General features: G+C 41.4%; 5 protein-coding genes across 6 annotated transcripts; 3 read left to right on the top strand and 2 right to left on the bottom strand.

Annotated features, from left to right (window-relative positions):
* Positions 1-1451: 1451 nt before the first annotated feature.
* On the bottom strand, positions 1452-7240 carry RB195_001562 (uncharacterized protein; the record flags this gene model as incomplete). Its single annotated transcript, XM_064198404.1, has 11 exons — positions 1452-1511; positions 1583-1679; positions 1744-1836; positions 1902-1969; positions 2091-2189; positions 3568-3615; positions 3718-3948; positions 4020-4142; positions 6871-6927; positions 6979-7116; positions 7178-7240. 11 exons carry the CDS (start codon positions 7238-7240, stop codon positions 1452-1454), a joined length of 1077 nt encoding a protein of 358 aa, XP_064054285.1.
* A 1907-nt stretch (positions 7241-9147) lies between these two features.
* RB195_001560 (uncharacterized protein) lies at positions 9148-10697 on the bottom strand (the record flags this gene model as incomplete). Its single annotated transcript, XM_064198402.1, has 3 exons — positions 9148-9201; positions 9253-9325; positions 10612-10697. The coding sequence occupies 3 exons, from the start codon at positions 10695-10697 to the stop codon at positions 9148-9150; spliced, it is 213 nt and encodes a 70-aa protein (XP_064054283.1).
* On the top strand, positions 10199-10672 carry RB195_001561 (uncharacterized protein; the record flags this gene model as incomplete). Its single annotated transcript, XM_064198403.1, has 1 exon — positions 10199-10672. The coding sequence occupies one exon, from the start codon at positions 10199-10201 to the stop codon at positions 10670-10672; it is 474 nt and encodes a 157-aa protein (XP_064054284.1).
* Positions 10698-10857: 160 nt separating the features above from the next.
* Positions 10858-11122, top strand: RB195_001559 (uncharacterized protein; the record flags this gene model as incomplete). The annotated part of the gene is made up of 2 exons (XM_064198401.1): positions 10858-11023; positions 11076-11122. 2 exons carry the CDS (start codon positions 10858-10860, stop codon positions 11120-11122), a joined length of 213 nt encoding a protein of 70 aa, XP_064054282.1.
* Positions 11123-11435: 313 nt separating this feature from the next.
* On the top strand, positions 11436-13449 carry RB195_001558 (uncharacterized protein; the record flags this gene model as incomplete). Of its 2 annotated transcripts, XM_064198400.1 has the most annotated exons (4): positions 11436-11489; positions 11898-11908; positions 11958-12006; positions 12172-13449. In XM_064198400.1, 4 exons carry the CDS (start codon positions 11436-11438, stop codon positions 13447-13449), a joined length of 1392 nt encoding a protein of 463 aa, XP_064054280.1. The 2 variants fall into 2 exon arrangements, with proteins under 2 accessions (XP_064054280.1, XP_064054281.1); XM_064198399.1 differs by lacking the exons at positions 11436-11489; positions 11898-11908; positions 11958-12006 and having other exon boundaries at positions 12334-13449.
* Positions 13450-19918: the final 6469 nt, after the last annotated feature.

Raw genomic sequence — 19918 nt, 5'->3', positions numbered from 1 at the left:
GTAAACGCACGCGAATACAAACTCAATCAAATTGTCTGTGATCTCTGTTGAGTGTCTGATGCGTTCTGGAGAACGAGATTCAAAGGAGGATGAGTGTTCTGTCGGCAGTCTATGGTAGATTCGTTCACAATTGCTTTAGATGTTCTTCTAGATGTTTGGCGAAGAACACTACTGGACCAATTCGTGAGATGCAAACGTGCTTGGGCTACTCCTGCCTTTCTGGAGTACGTCAAATGTCTCAAAGTTTGTATTCACTCATAGAGTTGCCGGCACTTATGTTGATTCCTGTGAGCAGGCCAGCAGTAGATCATTTTTTCATCGTCTTCCTCTGTCTCACACACATTCCCTCGACACCCTTTCTCATTTCTGAGTACCCCCGCCTCTATCTATCTTATATCGTAAATTACTTTGGGCACTAGAATTTGTGCTGTTAATGACGTCACGCCTATGTCGTTATCGCCGACATCGAAGCTGTGCTTTGGGTTGTGTTGTGTTGTGTTATCTTCTTAGCTTCTGTGCTTGATTTACGTATCATAAAGTGTGACTTAGTGTGTGTCGCTTGGGGATTCTCAGCTACCTAGCCGCTTGGTGGATTCAATATATGCCTTGGATTAATGATGTAGCAAGTACTGCAATTTCTTTGATTGTTGGGATAAGAGATCTGTCCAGTTTCAAGAGACCCAGCATGCTGGGTTCAAGTTTCAGACTCGATTATACTCTATTCGCTAAACTATCCGTTCTCTCGGTCGATTCGAATGATTGTTGCTCTCACAATCCTCGAAGCTACGAAAAGTTGTTCACCTGGCGAGATATTGTATTGTTGCAATTAGAAGAAATGCGAAAAGTTGAGAGCAAAAGCGACGCAACGACATCCGGGAGTGAGGGTTAATGCCCCGGCAGCTGCACTACCTTCGTTTCGCTGATTATTTAGGTCGAATCTTAAATTGAATCTACCTACAAAAGACGATGTTGATGAAGAATGGATGCCGCATTCACGTTCAACACGACGAACACATATGAATGTTTCATATCGGGAAGTGAACATGATGAACGGCCTGATGGCTGAGGTGGTAAGGAGGAAACGAGCATTTTGAATAGCGTAGTAGATCACCGAAGGATGAAGAGCACCAAAAGGATTGGAATTCTGTTCTATGTTGGTGATCGAGGATCACATAGATACCACCGATTTTGTCAAGGAAAGTAAATGAAGGAGGCCGGACACGTGAACTACACACTATATACTTGGAAATACATCTAGTAACTTCAAGCGATGTAGCAGCAAATTATGTCACCACAACACTTTTGATTGGAACTGTTCACAGAGCTGAGTCAACTTTGATCAAAACGATAAAATACTCGCAAACCATTTATTCGACACAACTTCGTACCCAATCACGATATTTATTTGAATATGTATTGTAACGAATCTCGAAACTTTTTAGCATCGTCGTTCACTTCTTCAAACTCGCTTGATAGGCTTGTTCAATGTCCTTGATTTTAGCACGGGCGTCCTGAAATGGAATCATCATTTATAGCTAGATGAACTGTGATAATTCCATGAAAAGAAACCCTAAGAACGCACTGCGAGTGCAGTCCAACCGCCCAGAGATGAAAGTCGGAATGCCAGAGCTATCAAGACGCAGAAATGAATCTTTTTATAAAACGCGCCTGGTCGAGCTCTAAACGAAAGGTGAAGAAGACTGGAATAGATTTCTCTTTTGAGGTGAACCGCTACTTCCACACCTTACGCATTTCTTCGCGAGATCTTCGACATCAAAACACTCCTTCTTTTCTATATCCTTCATTAGAATTGTCGACACCCATATAATAGGCGCCCTGAAAACTTATCGTTGTGTGAAGCTTTTGATATGAGTTCAAGTTTGGAGTAGTGCAGGAAATACCTTCCAAGCCCATCATGACTTTGTATAACGACAGGCGGTACGTAATTATCCAGTGATTTCCGCATAATCTTCAAAAACAAAAATAAAAATGGAATTAACTTGTTTTAAAAGGATAGAAACTTATAATTACTATTATAGCATTCTTTACTGAAGAGGTCAGTTAGGTTACGATAACACTACTCAACGGACCTGAATCTCTTTTTTTGATAGTGTTTGCACGAACGGTCCAAGTAAGTCTAGATCCGGCCACGAGTCTGTTGGCCACCTTTCGAAATGCATGAGCGTTATCTGGACATGTTTACAGTGTAATAGTGGAAATAAATTACGGTATTATTACAGTTGTATCACAGAGGGAATTAAGTGCTCCAATCATTGTTGGTCATGTTCATTTTGCAAGACGTGTTTTCCAGAATTTTGCAACCAGAACTTTTTCGCTCTTTTGTCTTCTCTGAAACAGCTCTCACTCCCTTCTCCTTATTTGATATATTTCCATTGTTCTGCGCTCTCCTAACTATCATTCGTCTTTTTTCTTTTAGGCAGAAATGAAGGGAGGTCCAAGCGCGAAAATGTCTACTTGTGCCCGTCAGGGCACAATGAAACGTAACAATGAAGTCTCTTATTTTTGTCGACTTCACAAGTCCCTTGTCTAGTAATGAGGGTTTCATGAATTCCCTTAAAAAAAGGTTAGCTTGATATTGGCCGCAATTTCTTGCTTGTTTTCTTTTTTTTTGCTTTTCTTTCTGGTTTTTCCGTGTTTTACGTTTCTTTTTTTTTGTATTTTTGTTATGTTTGCTGTATTGAGTACTGTTACGTAGATCTATATTGTATCTGTATTGTTCTTAAAGGCATCGCTCCACGAATCTGGGGTGGTACTGGTTTCAGCTGGGTTTCGTCCGAATGGGTTTTCGACGAATCGCAGGAGGGGCGGGGCGCAACGGTTGCGCATTGCAACAGAAGCCGTCGTAAGAACCAGTTCCGGTACTGTCCGTTTACACTGATACAGGAAGAGATGAACGGAATCGCCCTCTTCCTCACAATCTACGAACCCGTATAGGCATTACCCCCATTAAATCCGTACCACCCCAGATTCGTGGTTTAATGCCTTTGAGTTACCGTATTGTTTTTGTTCGTGTATTTAGTTTAATGTTAATGTTCTTTTTTGTTTGTAATGGAGGGATCGTAGGCAAAAAACTAACGAAAGGACATTAACATAGAAATAAATACAACTATGAACCTAATTTCAGAAGCAAAACACGAATGAAAACAGTACAATAACCTAGGAGCAGTACAGATTCAATATAGATCTTTATAACAGAAGCAAATGCAGCAAGCATAACAAAATATGAAAAAAGAAACTTAAAAGACGAAAAGAAATAGAACGAAAAGCAAGAAATGAAAGCAAACAAAAAATTCTGCCAACATCGATCCGGACGGTTTCACTCGTCAACTAACCAAAGTGACGTCACTTCACGTCACTTTGGTAAGTTGCTAAGCATACCGCTTGCAGTACGCTGCGAGCGGTCTGTTTAGCAATTTACCACGGCCGCTCCTGCAACTACACTCGTGCTTCATGTCGTTTTGACCCGATTATAAGTTGTGTGCAATCATGCGTTGGTTAAGAAAGCCGTAGAAAACTATGAAACTTCCTATCTCGTATGAAACTCACAGGTCGAGAATTTTTGTCTTCCGAGTGTTCGTCATCTGCCTGGTCTTTCTGCAATAAACGTTATTTCCTCAGGTTTACTAACCAATTCAGTTTCCTGTAACTATTTTTAAACTCGCCAAGCAAACCTCGTTGAAACTTATAAACCGTAACCTGCACACTTTTGTTTCCACTCGATGCATCAATTGAAGGATCCGTGCTGTTCAATTTTAGGTCATATATAGTGTACCCTTTGAAATCAGTCTTCTTTTGGCATTTTATCACAAAACGACTCCCTTGTATTTCCAATTTTCCATCTTGTTCCGTTGGCCAGTATGGATAACACAGTTTTCCATCGGAATCGCTCAACTTTTCACTCAATGAAACACAAATTTTGCAACTATCCTGAAAGGCACCTGTTTTTACAGCTGTCATGTTTGGGAATATTTACTCGCTTTTCATAACTCCAATCATACCCTCCAAACCATTCGCCAAAAATCGCAATAGTTTTCTTTCGTTGGTGCCTGTGTGAGGATGTAATCATCACGTTCACAACATGCGTACGTCGCTGGGAAATACTCGCCATCGCCTTCCTTCACCTAAAGATGTGGTGCGATTGGACGAAAAAAAATCACAGTTCCATCGCACTGTCGTCGCCGAACACAGTCAATCGGGCTGATGCGAGGCGTCAGCGACAAAGGCGAACATTGATCCCCTGCCTTTAGAACGATCGCTCCTTTTGATGGCCTGATAGGCTCTTTGAAACACCAGTGTCCCTCCAAAACTTCACAACTCTCCGGTTTGAACGCGTTAGATGGAAAAGACAAGACATAGATCTCTCTTTTCCACCAACATGCTATTCTCTAACATTCTACTTTCTAACAACATACTACTCAAGTGAAAATTATAAAATGCGAACCCTTCATCGAACGGACACCGTAACTCGTACCACTAGACGTCAGATATATTGTTCAATGTCGGGGAGTTTAGTGGAACGAAACGGAGAGTTGTCATCAAACAATCCATGCTCCTTCTAGGTATTTGGCCTATCTGGCTTCCGCGTAGACCGTATACACGAATGTTTTATTGCATTTAGTATAAGGAAGGCCAATGGTAGAAGGTAGAGAAGGTAGCAATCAAACTCGTATACGCGACCCACTTCTGGCATCAAAACAATATTTCTGGTTTTAGTTCTCATCTCCTCCTTACTTCGAGAATTACTCAGGCTAATTGTTTTTAGTCGTTACGTGTGTGTTTTGCTTTTTTGTGCATGCGATTGAATGCTAGATTGTAACTTCAACTTCATTCCATTTTTCTTCTCTTTCATTTCATATCTCCGAAGTCTTCTTTGAAATCGCTTGCTATGACGTTTGTCATACTTTTTTGTCGTGCGTACATAATAATGCTGAGGGCTGGATGTTCCAAAGGAGAAACTGGATGTATAGTAAGGTCGAAACGACATGAAACACGGTGCAGTTGCGTAAGCGGCTTCTCTCGAGGCGGTGCGGTGGGGCGTAGCGGTTAGGAGCGTTCTGGAACCCTTGCTGGCGCCACCCATCGCCGCAGTTTGCAATAGTTCCAACTAGGTTCCAACTACTGCCTTCACCGCGCCGTTTCGAGCGCGTAAGCAAATGCACCGTGCTTCTTGTCGTTTTGACCTGGCTGTACCGTTCCGTTCCTGCCTGACAACAACCTTAAGCCATCTGTAGTCTCCTAGGGTTTTTAGATTGTTAAGTTTGAGTCTCTTTGTGTCAGCTACAGGAATTACGCTAATGTTAATAACATGTATGAACTAATAAGTGTGTCCATGAGGACGTTTCCTGACCCCAGAACTGGAGGAGATTCATCACACGCCTAGTGGTGCACACGAAGGCCCGACATACAAATTTATCCCGACATCTGCAAGAAAAAGTAAGGACATGAGGTTCTTCCCAACCAAGCTGGTCGCACTATTATCTCTGCTATCAAGAAATCTTATTTATTGTGTTTCTTATTCATTTTTTGGTAGAAGTCCGACTAAAGCCGGACTTCAAACTTTCTGTGGTGTTTGCTTTGCCCGCTTTCACTGATCAACGAAAATTAGTATTAATGCCGTTTTCTGTGAAAATAGACTTGTGTATCTCCAACAATCATTCTTCATTTTTTTAAATTATAACTAAAGGCGAAAGATTTCATAGTCTTCTTTCTAAACGCGTCAGTTCTACATTTGAAGAGCATTCAAACTTCAGCTTCAAACACTCTTTGCCAATACATTATGTACTAAATTTAAAAGCTTTACTCGAAATATGGGTTTTCCACCTGTTTCCACCCAACAGTTATCAAAGAATGATGTTTTGGCATAAAATGACGTGAAAGACATCATCCTACTTATATAAATAACGTTCTGCGTCAGATCATGTAAACTGTTCACTGCTATTTAAGCAGCCGCAGCGTTTGCATGCATGTTTCCACTTTCCGAGGAAAGCATGCTACCAACTTGAGGCGTAGAAGGAAATAGACACGCAGAGGAGTCATAAAAGGGAGAAGCAACGCGCCCAGTGGCCACGGCTATGAAACGGTTGCAACGTCCCATTTACTTCTTGCGACATGCCCAAGTTATTGCACTCCATTTCGATGTCGCAGGACCAATTTTGTAGCTACCTAGCGCCGGCGCATCAATCCGGCATCGTGGGACCCGTCGCACCCCATTTTTTCTTGCTTTCTGGCGTCGCGGCACCAATTCGACACCGGTGGACCCGTCGCACCGCCTTTTTGGAATTTCGTCACACACACACACCACATATATATATATATATATACATACATATACATACACACATATACAGGTATACACACATACACACATACACATATACACATATACACATATACAAATATACAACACAAACACATACACATACACATACACATACACACACGCACACGTGACAGACTAAGCCCGTCATTATATGGCATGATCGTAGCTGTTTGCCTGATAGAATATGCCAGTGTGCACACATATCAGTGTATCATACTTAGTCCTTGCGGATCACTGGACAATCCGAACAGAGAGAATCAACAGCACTATCATAGTAGTGAAACGCGCGAAACTACGCGTATACAACGCTAAATTCTAATCTTTGGTTTGCATTCGATACGGTTGTTTGTTTCAGTAGTGGCATTGGTGTACCAATGGCTCAGTACGGCTCAGTACTCTCGGTTCCGAGAGTAGTATTGCTCTGCAGTAAGGACCCCAGCAACGTATGCCTTCTCCTCAGACCCTAGATTCTCTATTCTCAGTGAGACATTGTATTCAAAAATCCTTGATCTGCGAGTTCTGGAACTAACCACTGTAAGCAGCACTCGCTTCTTCTCATGAATCGGTACTGGTACACGATTGTGCGCCTGAAACCAGCTTTCGACTGCCTCCTTGCTTATCCATCTGAAACTACTCACTCGATTCTCTAGAAATCCTTTACAGTTGATCCTAGATGCGGCGGTGACTTGATCGAACACCATCTGTCGTTGTTTCTGCGATTGTCGTGTGATATGCGTAACCAGATCCACTGGTCTTTCTCCTTCGGCGCTCATCGGCTGTAATGACACAAGAGGCTAGTTTGTGAGACAACCACAATGCATTCTTCAGATGTCGTACCAGCCCCATTCGGCTGGGCTTTTTGCGGCTCGACGCCCCTTTCCTTGCTTTTACCGCTGGCATCGCAACCGCACTCGTGGTTGAAGTGTAGTAGAAAATAAGCCACCACCAGTTACTTGGTTTATATATTGCTCTGTTATCGTAAACACTCTAATACGGTTAGGGACTGTTTACATAACAAGGCTGCTTCCACACTGAACCATACACGGTAAGACTGTCGTCATATGGCCCACAACGAAAACGACTACGATGTGAAATGCTTTGTACTGGCTCACGAAACAGAATGAGAAATATCCGCAAGAAATATGTTGGAGACGTTTCAGATTCTTAAGGGAAATGAGTAATAGGAATGAATTTTTATCGGTAACGAATGATTCTTGCCACCTATAACTCTCTAATATTGTGTTCGTAGACCAAATGCTATACCGTTGTTGTTGATCGCATACAACAATACCCATTCGAGATCAGACCCATCAACAACGAGTGTGTGCTACCAACAGACGTACATCTGGTAGAAAACTACGTAAGACTAATTCCAATGTATATGGCTTCTCTATTCACTAATCTGAGAGATAGAAACACCGACCCAAGATAATGTGGCACTTGACGGAATAAACGTAATATTGCTCTAATGGGACATGTACAAATTGTTTTTTTTTTTCATTCCTTTACAGTTTTAATAGAATTTCGTGATCGTCTTTTGATCACAATAGTAGTCTCATTTACATCATTTCGTTCGTCGAAAGGTCGACCGTGATAACTACTCTATTCTTCCTTGTCATCCTAGCACTTTTATCGGATGAGCAGACCTATTCTGATATACCCTAATTTAAGAAGTTGACTTCCTGTGTTGAAACTAGATTCACTTTAAGTGCTGTTGCTATTCGTGGGATTGTGTTGTATTGTTAACAATCAAAAAATGAGCTGTTGTTGATATCGAATTAATTTTATTTCAACACACCCTCTCTAGATTGACTCAATAATTGATCTGATCTCGATGTTTAAAACAGAACGTATTTTAATTCTGCTAAATTGACAGGACGATGTTTCAATTTATGGATCAGCATCGTGTATTAAAAGACAGGATTTCAGAATGACATATACATGACAAAACTCTTCCACACAGCTTCACATGCTACTTGCTGGCTTCCACCAGCATGTGTGAAACGTGTGCACAGAAGACCAATCCATGCTCGTCGACTGAGTTTGTGTTACGGTGACAGTCGGAAAGGAGCAACTATATATGAGTGGTTTGCAGCTACCCACACATACAGTAACGATGGAAGGTGGCAAGAGGTTGCAAATGCAACAACTTTATAGCAGTTTCACCTTGAATTATCTGATGGCTTTTATTAACGGTTGAACTAATTTCGCACCAACGAAAATTCTCAGGTGCATGCGTGCCTAGTTAAACTTGCGAGTAACCACAAGCGATCTCTTGACAGAATTTCGGCTGTTGCCTAATGAAAGTAATACTAAGTTGCTGGTTTCAATATCCGGAAGTTGTCTGAAGTCTGGGAATTTTAGTGGTTTTTCTTGAAGAGTCTCAGATAAACACTCTACAGACTCTAGGGCAGTACAACAGATGGAAACGCGATGTTCATCACCTAAACCGAGTCCTCAATCGCTTCTAGTTGTTAGTCAATGGATAAACTCACAGAAGCGGCTGCTTTGAATACGCCACTTGCGGTATATATTTCACTCAGTTATGGATCTTTGGATTAGGTTTGCATTCAGCCGTATAAATGTTCATCCAGCTATGGATCTTGTATGTGTTGTACAGCTTGTATCTTGTACACAAGTCTGAACGTCCGGCTAAAGCCGGACTTCAGACTTTCTGTGGTGTTCGCTCCGCTCCCCATCACTGATTACTGGAAATAAATTAATAATAGTGACAATTTCTCTAAAATTGAAATTGTTTCTATTTGACTTTCTTGAGCTGTAGCCAAGATTGGTATTGATCTTCTTTATTAAACAACAGCTAACGTTTCGGCTTTTCGTTTCGTTATCGCCTTCGTCAGAGCCTGGAAAAAATCAAAGCCGTGAGTGATTTATCCTCTCAAGCGCCTCATTACCGTACAGAAAGCATCCAATCCTACAGAAAGCATCACTTTCATTGCGCTTTCGTCTTCGCCGAGAAATTGACGCCTAAAATTAGGCATCAAAAATTGAGTGTTTTCAGTTTTGAACACATTACTTAGGGTAAGTATTGTATACCAAAAGAATCAGCATTTTACGCTCTATCTGAAAATATATAACATGTTGGGGCAAAACTTTTTTTGGATCAAACGGAGGGGGGGGAGCACGCGCAGTTGTAAATTCTCCCGCGTGCTCCGGGCCTAATGATAAAACGTAAGAGGGAGTGAGCACGCCAACGATAACATGTTCCCCCCCCTCTTTAAAGAAACTACGCATTTTTGCAGGTCAGTCGAGTTACCTTTTTATAGATTGAGGAATTCTAGAGCAAATATGTACCCTTCACTCTACTGATCGGTTTCCAAATAAAGAAGTTATTTAGAAAAAACCTGTTTTTTCAGCTACAAAAAGCAGCGATTTTTTTGAGCTCGGGACGCATTTTCTCAATTCAGTCAGATAACTTCTGTATAGAACAACGAAGGTTAGGGCAGTTATGTACCCTTCACTGTATTTCCAGGTTTTCAAATAACTGAGTTATCAAGGGTGAAATTTGCTCGTTGAGGTGACAATGCGACTAGTTATTTTGCATTGCTTGAGGCTCGTTTCTGACTCCTTTCCTTGCAAGTTTCTTGTGAGGACTTCCTTCTTTTCGCTGTGTGTAGCGTTAAAAAGATGTGCTCCGCAATTCTTTTTATTATATCTAGAATAGTAAAGTGTGCATTATCCAACGTGATGACTCATCAGGCGGCGCGCTGCAACAGATGTTCGCTGGCCTGCCGACGCGTCTATTCAAGTAATTATCTATTGATCCATCTTTTGAGTGCAACGCTTACACCAGTGAGTACAGCACGCACTTTCCTTCCTTTTTCGCCATACTTTCATAACATGCATGTCTATTTTCTTTTGTTGCTTGTCATCGAAAATGTCATTGCCCCACCATCTTCCGGTCAGAAAAGAAGTAGACTTAAGCGGGATTTTCGTGTTGGTCAGAAGAGATGTCAGCCGCGGTTTTCGGAGATATCCACTCTGTACTTGGGAACTAATTCACAGGATAACCAGAACAACTTCGACGAATTTCTTGAGATCGATTTCCCCGAGGAACAGTGCGCTGGAATCAGAAGGCCGTCACTTATGCCTTATTTCATCATGGTTTTCGATACCAGACCAAAAAGTCGAGAGCTAACAGGTTCTTTGCTGTATAGTTCCTTGCATCAGAGAACATTGCAGCCAAATTCACTTTATTTTGTCATGGGAAATCAAAGTGAACAGAACGTATTATGGCTATACCAATGGAGTACCGCGAAGAAAGCGAGACGAATACTGCTGCGCACGATTCGAACATATCGGAAACGACGATAATATCGTTAATATCATCAATCATCATCCTTACACTCATATATCTGTTAAAAGTAATTCTCCAAATTTATTTATTTATTTATTTATTTATTTATTGAACGATATCACAATGTTACAATGTGTCGTTGTATGCTTTGTCTCCATTTGCTCACATCAGTATCCATCAGTTGAGATCGGTATTTACTTATATGCTGGAACTGGATAAAAATAAAGCTGGCGAAGCTGCACCTCGAAATGCACCAAGGGGAGGAAACAACATCAGCGCTTCCGTTAGTGCTGAGAGGAGAGATGCCGGCGACCACGAATACCGTAGTGAGCTGGATATGGGCTACTGCAGTTCTGCTAATTCATATTGTGAGTTTTCAATTCCTTTCCCGCTCTTCTTTGCTTTACTGACTTCGTTCAGATGTACAACTCCGCATGCCTCAGGAGAAACTTGAGAGGACCACCTGAACAGATCAATATTTAAATGTATTCAAATGTTGCATGCAATAAATGTTTTGTCATTATCTTTTTACCTCAAAGACGGCAAAAAAAAAACACAATAAAAACAATCTTCTACAATGTATTAAGTACAATTAGTCTTCATTAGGCCTATTAGGAAGAGTGAAGTGCTAGTAGGTCTAAGGTTTCTAACATCAGCAAGTATTGAGTTTTCACATATGGTTCAGTAGACCGGCAGTGCCCTCAGGGAGGGATTACACATCAAGCTTCAGATCAAGCAGAAGGCACCATGTGTGTTTGAAGAAAAGCCAAGGAAAAGAGCATGTATGTAAAGAATCAACAACAACAAGGGGAACAAAGCCGAGGAAAAGAGCGTGTATGTAAAGAAGCAACAGCAAGGGAAACAAACTGATAATAAAATAGTGGGAAAAAGATCAGGTGAAATAAAACTTACTTGTCGATCCGAGGACGATTGGAAGTTCGTAGAAGAAAGAATCAAAATCAGAAAATATTTTGTTACGTCGTAATGCTTTGCGCAATGTGTGTAGAATCACATAACAACATATTCGACGCCATCCATCACCATAACAAACTGTGACTTTTATAATTCCACCCCCCCCCCCCCCCCCGGTCGACAATATTTTTGAAGCTAACATAGATACTCACTGACCCCCTTCACTTTCGGCTGCCCAATATGGGCAAAACCCCCTTCACCTGGGAGGGGGCCGGCTCCTCCCTATCGCACCTATGGTTGTGAACGTTTTGTGCCGGAACACATTTGGAGGAGAATAGTAGGTGAGTCAAAGTCCATTTGTGATTATAGTCGCTCTAGTGCTAAATTTAGACCACAGGAAAAGTTCAGACGACTAGTACACCATCAGTACCACCAGAAGGTTAGTAAATCTGTTAAATCTACCTCTGCATGTGCAGATCACAACGGCACCATTGCTAATAACAACACTGCATAAAGTTCATTTCGTGTTTCTGTGATTGGCGATGCACTCATCTCAGATGACGCGCTTTTCGTTTTGGATCTCGGCCCTTGTTTTTCATGATAGGTTGCGCCTGTGCAATCAATAAGTCCGGAGGTATCACGCACGATCATAGGCGGCCTCCAATTGGTTCATGATAGGTTGCGACTGAGAGCAAAAGAAGAAGAGCGAAGGCAAGAGAACAGAATAGCTGAGCAAGTATCCTTACCCTCCATACCTTTCCCGCGTATGATGTATAAACCACCTGAACCCAACCCCACGGTAGACAACAAGTTTCGAGTGTTCGCAACATCCGTGTATTCCGTTTTGGAGCGTTTCTCGAGAAAACACGTAAATTTCAATCTCACTGTCGCGCAACGTCGAGGCCAACGTGAGATTCGCAATCTTATTACAGCTGGAGAGATCAAGGTTTCCGTTAGTGATAAGGGAGGCGAATTTGTTGTTCTATCACGTGAACTAGACAAGGCGATAACGAGACAACATCTTGAGGATGACAGTCTATATGTCCCATCCTCCGCCAATGAGTTTAGAAAGCAATATCGCCGCCTAAACAGGGTTTGGGTAGAAACGGCTGGAACAGCAGGGCTCCCAAAAAACTTTATTACGCGTCTCAAGAACGACTTACCCGCATGTCCAGTCCTATACACGCTAATCAAAACTCACAAGCTCTCTGAAAATGGCCTCACTTCGAACGATCCACGTGACTTTAAAGTGAGGCCTATCATTAGTTGTATCGGGGGCCCCACGGATAGAATTTCCTGGCTGCTCAACATAATCCTAAATCAGCTGCTCAAATATGTCCCTGCCCACCTCAGCAGTTCTAGCAACTTCCTAAAACATCTCCGCAGTACCTCATTTGAGCGTGAATGTGTAGTAGAGACCTTTGACGTTACGTCACTCTATACGAACGTTTCAAACGATGTAGCAATGCAGGCTGTTCACGAACTGCTCACGCAGCGCCAGGCTTCTTTGAACATGTATGGATTCAGCATCAGGCAGATCATGACATTGATAAACGAATGCCTGAATTGCTCTATTTTCCGATGGTCGGGACAGTACTACCGACAACTTAGAGGCCTAGCTATGGGACAAAGGCTGGCACCCACTCTCGCCATTGTTTTCATGACCAAGATCGAAAAGCCTATAATAGACCGCAAACCACTGCTGTATTATCGTTACATAGATGATTGCTGCGTCGTCTGCTCAACCCAAGCAGAACTAGACGCGTGCTTCAATCTTCTCAATCAGCAGTGTCCGCACATTAAGTTCACAAGGGAGAGACCGATAGACAACTGGTTGGCTTTCCTGAATGTGCACATTTACCTATGGGATAAGGAAGACTAGGTACCGGGAACCCAGTAGCAAAAACATCTTAATCCACTATCTTTCAGCGCATCCCAGCAAAATGAAAAAATCTGTTATAGGTAACATGTACAGAACGGCGGCAAGAGTCTCATCGAGTAGCCAGGAGAAGACATAGTCTGTAAATCTAGCTCATAAAGTGGCTATATCCAATGGATACACAACTGGAGATGGTGCTATACGACAAGCGACATCCCTCTCGAAGTAGTGGATGGCTCAGGAAAGATCCCTTTCTGTCTACCTTATATATCTGATGATATGAGCAGGGCGGTACGGAGCTGTCTACGAAAAGCGGGCCTAGAAAATGACGTAAAAGTTGCGGAAATACCTCCAGCGAAGGGTCAGCTGGTACGTAATCCTGCGTATGATCGACTCCGCACAACTCCCAGCTGCGTGGTTTGCTCGTGTGGCAGAGAGGGCAATTTCATGGTATCAGGAGTAGTGTGCAGTCACATGCAGGTTGTGCGGTGACGATTATATAGGGGAAACGGGACATCTACTGTGTATTAGGGTCAAGGAGCATCTAGATGGACTCGCAAAACCTTAAATCTTCACCCCTCTTGGAGCAGACAGTAGAATATGTCATCCAAAGTCCGAAGTAGAGGTAGAAGTTAGTATATTATCCTACGAGTCCGAGATCACAGCACGCAGAACACTAGAGGCATTTTGGATCACCGCCAAAAATCCAAAAATGGACAGGAAGGATGAGTGCATTGCGATCACAAACGAACTACCCCCATATCAAAACCTGTGCGGGTTTTGATCTACGGGGCGGGTCGTCAGATCCCTATAAAAATCCTTGTGGCTCGTAGCTGTGGTACGTGGTGGTCTGTTGCGTTACCAAGTCTAGCTAATGAGGTAAGCACTAGCCAATGTGTTGCTGTTTGAGTTTGCTTAACGTTTGGGTGCTTTCTGTAGGTGATAATGCGCTTGAGAGAATAAATCACTAATGGCTTCAATTTTTCCAGGCCCTGACAAAGGCGAAAGCGCCGTTGTTTAATAAAGAAGATCAATACCAATCTTGGCTACAGCTCAAAAAAAATCAATTAAAAACTACGTTTCAGCATGCCAAGATTCAAACATTGTCGAACATGAGCAATTAGAATTGTTTTTCTAACAACGTTTTCTTCTTTTTCTCAAAGGAACTTTAGGCTGAAGATTTCATAGTTTTCTTTGTAAACGCGTCAGTTCTACATTTGGATAACATTCAAACCTCACCTTTAAGCACTCCTTCGATAATAATGTAATATAGACACGACTTGGAATCATTATTCAAAGTATTCAGGTTTCAATCTTGTTTCCCCAACACTTCTCACAGAATGATGTTTCACATAAAATGAAGTAGAACGCTACTATATAAGCAGCAGTTAGCATTCGTGTTTCCACTTTCTGAAGAAGGGAAGAGTCGTAGAGGTGAAACGAACGCGGAAAGTGGATACGACTATGAAACGTTCGCAACGTCCCATTTATCTTTTGCGACATGCACTCGAATTTACTGCGCTTCTACACCACGACCCAGGAATTCGACGCCGTTGGACCCGTAGCACACCCCTTTTCGAATTTCGTGACTTGCAGACAAACATACACACACACCACACACACAAACACACACATGTGACAGAATAAGCTCGTTTTATATACCTGTCTGAACGTCCGGCTGAGGCCGGACTTTAGACTTCCTTTGGTTTCCCCTTCACTCGCCTTCACTGATCATTGAAATACAATGGTAGGGGCGTTTCCTTAAAAATTAGACTTGTGTATACGCACAATTTGAAAGTATAGCCCTGAGTATGCGTTTACTTCCTCTTTTCCCCAACAGTAATCACAGAATGATGTTTAACAGAAAATGACGTGAACAATTTCATCGTACTGATAAAGATACTGTTCTAAGTCAGATCATGTAAACGCATACTAAGGGTTTGCTACTATTAAGATTACGCATGTATAAGATTTGCTACTATTAAAGCAGCCGTTTTCATTCGTATTTCTACTTTTTGAGGAAGGCATGTTACCAACCTGAGGCAAGTGTGCAAGGAAATAGAGACGCGGAGTAGTCATGGAGGTGCAACGCAGTAGCCGCGCCTATGAAACGGTTGCAACGTCCCATTTACGTTTTGTGACACGCCCAAGTTATTGCAGTCCATTTCCATGCCGCGGGACCCATTTTGTAGCTACCTAGCGCCGGCGCATCAATCCGGCATCGTGGGACCCGTCGCACCCCATTTTTTCGCCTTTTTGGAATTTCGTCACACACACACACACACACACACACACACACACACACACACACACACACACACACACACACACACACACACACACACACACACACACACACACACACACACACACACACGCACACGCACACGCACACGCACGCACGCACGCACGCACGCACGCACGTGACAGAGTAAGCCCGTTATTATATGGCATAATCATGATAACTGTATAGTACATTCTTCTTTCAGAGTTTCTCTTGCATGTGTCGCTACCAACATGAAGATCACTGGCGAAGTATTAGTGAGTGTTAGACGAACGGAGTGTGAATATGAGTGCAGAATTTTGAGTAACACACAAAACAACACTGTCATTTTATGTCACTAATTGATGACAATGGTGATAGATATAAATACCTATGAACTGCAATTGAGTGATTTTTACATGCTCAATGCATATTATCTGCAACATGACAACCAACCGATTCAGATGGCGGCTTCATTTTTGACATCTGTTTGTTGGTAGAGTAGTGATAGCGACGATATCCGAACCAAAACGATGACTCATCTTTACAGTCGGTGTTACATTCTGCTGTTTATTTTTGTTTACGATGGAGAGCTATTGTACCGAAAGCATTATCATCATCATCATGATGCCATATAATAACGGGCTTGGTCTTTCACATGTATGTATGTATGTATGTATGTATGTATGTATGTATGTATGTATGTATGTATGTATGTATGTATGTATGTATGTATGTATGTATGTATGTATGTATGTATGTATGTATGTATGTATGTATGTATGTATGTATGTATGTATGTATGTATGTATGTATGTATGTATGTATGTATGTATGTATGTATGTATGTATGTATGTATGTATGTATGTATGTATGTATGTATGTATGTATGTATGTATGTATGTATGTATGTATGTATGTATGTATGTATGTATGTATGTATGTATGTATGTATGTATGTATGTATGTATGTATGTATGTATGTATGTATGTATGTATGTATGTATGTATGTATGTATGTATGTATGTATGTATGTATGTATGTATGTATGTATGTATGTATGTATGTATGTACGTATGTATGTATGTATGTATGTATGTATGTATGTATGTATGTATGTATGTATGTATGTATGTATGTATGTATGTATGTATGTATGTATGTATGTATGTATGTATGTATGTATGTATGTATGTATGTGATGTGTGTGTGTGTGTGTGTGTGAGAGAGAGAGAGAAAAACGCAATTCCAATAAGGAATACGACGGGTTGGTGAGCCGGCGTCAGATACCTATAAAATAGGTTGCGACGGGTTTACCGGCTTCGGATTGGTGCGCAATAACTTCGCCTGCATATCGCTAAAAGTAAACGGCACGTTGCAGCAGGTTTATAGCCACTGAGCGCTTTGCTTTTCACCTTTATGATTCCTCCTCGTGTCCATTTCCTTCTTCGTTCGCCTCAAGTTGGTGGTACGCCGTTCTCAGAAAGTGGAAACACGCATGCAAACGGCTGCTTAAATAGTAGCAAGATGTTTATGTAGTCTGACGTAGAACGTTTCTTTTTCAGTAGGATGATGTCTTTCACGTCATTTTATGCCAAAACATCATTCTTTGATAACTGATGGGTGGAAACAGGAGGAAAACCCATATTTCAGGTGATAGCTTTAAATTTTGTCTATAACATTGGTAAGAAGTGTTTGAAGCTGATGTTCGAATGTTCTCCAAATGTAGAAGTGACGCGTTTAGAAAGAAGACTATGAAATCTTTTGCCTCTAGATATAATATAAAAAAGGAAGAAAGATTGATTGTTGGAGATACACAAGTCTAATTCACAAAAAACGGCACTAATACTAATTTTCGTTTATCAGTGAAGGCGAGCAAAGCAAACCACAGAAAGTCTGATCTCCTGCTTTAGCCGGACGTTCAGACTGGTTCTATATAATAACGGGCTTATTCTGTCATGTATGTATGTATGTGTGCATGTATTTGAAATTTTTATCAATGTCGTGTATTTGTATGTATATTTGTAAATGTATACAACGGACTTCTTATCGACTGCACCACACCCGTCCCTGCGTTTGTTAACATTTGGACATAGTGTTTTCGTTCGTTTTTTCGTTTTTGATTTCCTTGAGCTATGGCCAAGATTGTATTGATCTTTATTAACAGCTAACGTTTCGGCATTTTCACTTTGCTCAGAGCCTGGAAAAATCAAGGCCATCAGTGACTTACCCTCTCAAGCGCCTCATCACCTACAGAAAGTATTCAAACGATAAGCCTACTCAGCGAACAACACATCAACTAGTGCTTACCTGATTTGTTGAATTTGGTAACGTAACAGACGAGCACGTTCCACAATTATGAATCACAAGAGTTTTTATAGCGACCTGATGGCCCGTCCTGCAGATCAAAACCCGCAGAGAACCTGATATGGGGCAAGTTCGTTCGTGATCCAAGTGCACTCTTACTTTCTGTTAATTCTTGGACTTTCGGCGGTTATCCAAAATGCCTCTAGTGTTCAGCGCGCTATGATCCCGAATTTAAAATATAGTATCGTACCAGCTACCTCTATTTCGGAGTTTTATTTATTTATTCATTTATTTGAAAACACCTGAAGGTGTTTCATAAAACAAGAAGATGGAACAGATCTCGCTAGAATTTTGTTTAGCAAGGCTGGAACTTCACAGCATAATGATGCTGTGAATGAAGTGATGGATTTGCAGGTCACTTCCCTGTTACAGAAGGTGAGAAATCCCCACGCAAGATTCTTTTTCCAACTCCAGAACGCTATAGAAGGCAAACGGGTAATAGTTCACCAGCTTTGCTATCCTTGAAGGGCTAATCACCGCTAGGAAGGAATAACGAACAATTGTAGGGAGGAATTTAAAAAAGAGCATCAAGGCAGAATTCCAGCTAACTTATGTCATAAAGAAAAATAGAAAAAAAGAAACTAAAGCTGTGTGCCAAAAACACATATCAACTCAATGCTTATTGTGGTCGTTGTTAGAGAAGGAACCTGCTCCATGTCTCTAAAAAAAGTGAAATTTTAGGCTTTGCTCATGCCCAGAATATGATTTTTCAGTAGGGACATATCATTTGGATACCCTGCTTTTGAATATCTCCGAGTTTGGACTAGACATAACTTCAGCTGGAAGTAAATTAATCCAACACGCAACTCTGCAGAAAAAGGAGTTGACTATAGTTGAGAGGAGTTATCATCTGAGTTTACAGTAGTGCAAATTGAAGCTACCTGTTCTCCCGCTTGTTGGTCGCGAAATGCAACAATTGTTTGCCTTCAGCTTAATCTCCACTCGTAAGATATGAAAATACCTAAAATAATCGTTGACTACTCCTATGTACTTCAAGCTTTTTTTTAAATTCAGAGCAGTAAATCTAATTTCACAGGAAGGAGGTGTTTCAGGGTAACCCGAACCCGGAAAAGCATCTATAATAAACCAGCCTAGTAAAAATCTTTTCAAACTGTTATTCTAGATGTGGCAAAACGTATGTTTTGTGAAGAAATATCAGTAGATCAGAGTCCTTACCGTGCACCTTCCTCGATATTATAAAAATAGACGACAGCGCTTCTTTAGTGACTAAGTCAAAATGAGGAGAAGTCAGACGATTTTCCAATTACTACCTCAAGATCTCTAACTTGCTCTTGATGTTGAATAGTTATTGAATTGCATGAGTAGGGGATCTGAGGAGGTTATTCGAATGCAACGCCACTGTTTTGGAAAGATTTGAAGGTAGATTCCATTTTCTTGACTATGATACCATTCTCTGAATTGCTAAGGAAACCGTGTTGTGAGCGGAAGTTTGTGCATAAGGTCAGTACAAAAAATATATTTCGAACATTGCGAATTTCATGCCAGGATGGGTTTTGAAATGGCTGGGGAGGTCCACAGTGTAGGCAAGGAAAAGAAGCGGTGAGAGTAAACTGCCTTGCGGTACTCCGTTTTACGGTGAATAAAGCTTGGAGTAACTGTTTCGGACCTTAACAGTAATGTGTATTTCGATTTCTACCAACTGAGCAACTATCCCCGAACTCAATATTTTTCGAGTTTGAAGATCAGCTTTTTGTGGTTTAACATGTCAAAAGCTTTAGATAGGTCGAATAATATTACATCAACTGACTCAGTCCTCCAATCATAGACCGAATCAGACGATAGAGAAGTGATGGAGAATCCAGATTGCGAGTCGTATTGT

The sequence above is a fragment of the Necator americanus genome, chromosome IV, assembly GCF_031761385.1.
Source record: "Necator americanus strain Aroian chromosome IV, whole genome shotgun sequence".
Classification (NCBI taxonomy): Eukaryota; Metazoa; Nematoda; class Chromadorea; order Rhabditida; family Ancylostomatidae; genus Necator; species Necator americanus.
The sequence above is the reverse complement of the archived record's forward strand: the minus strand, read 5'-3'. Positions and strand labels throughout refer to the sequence as shown.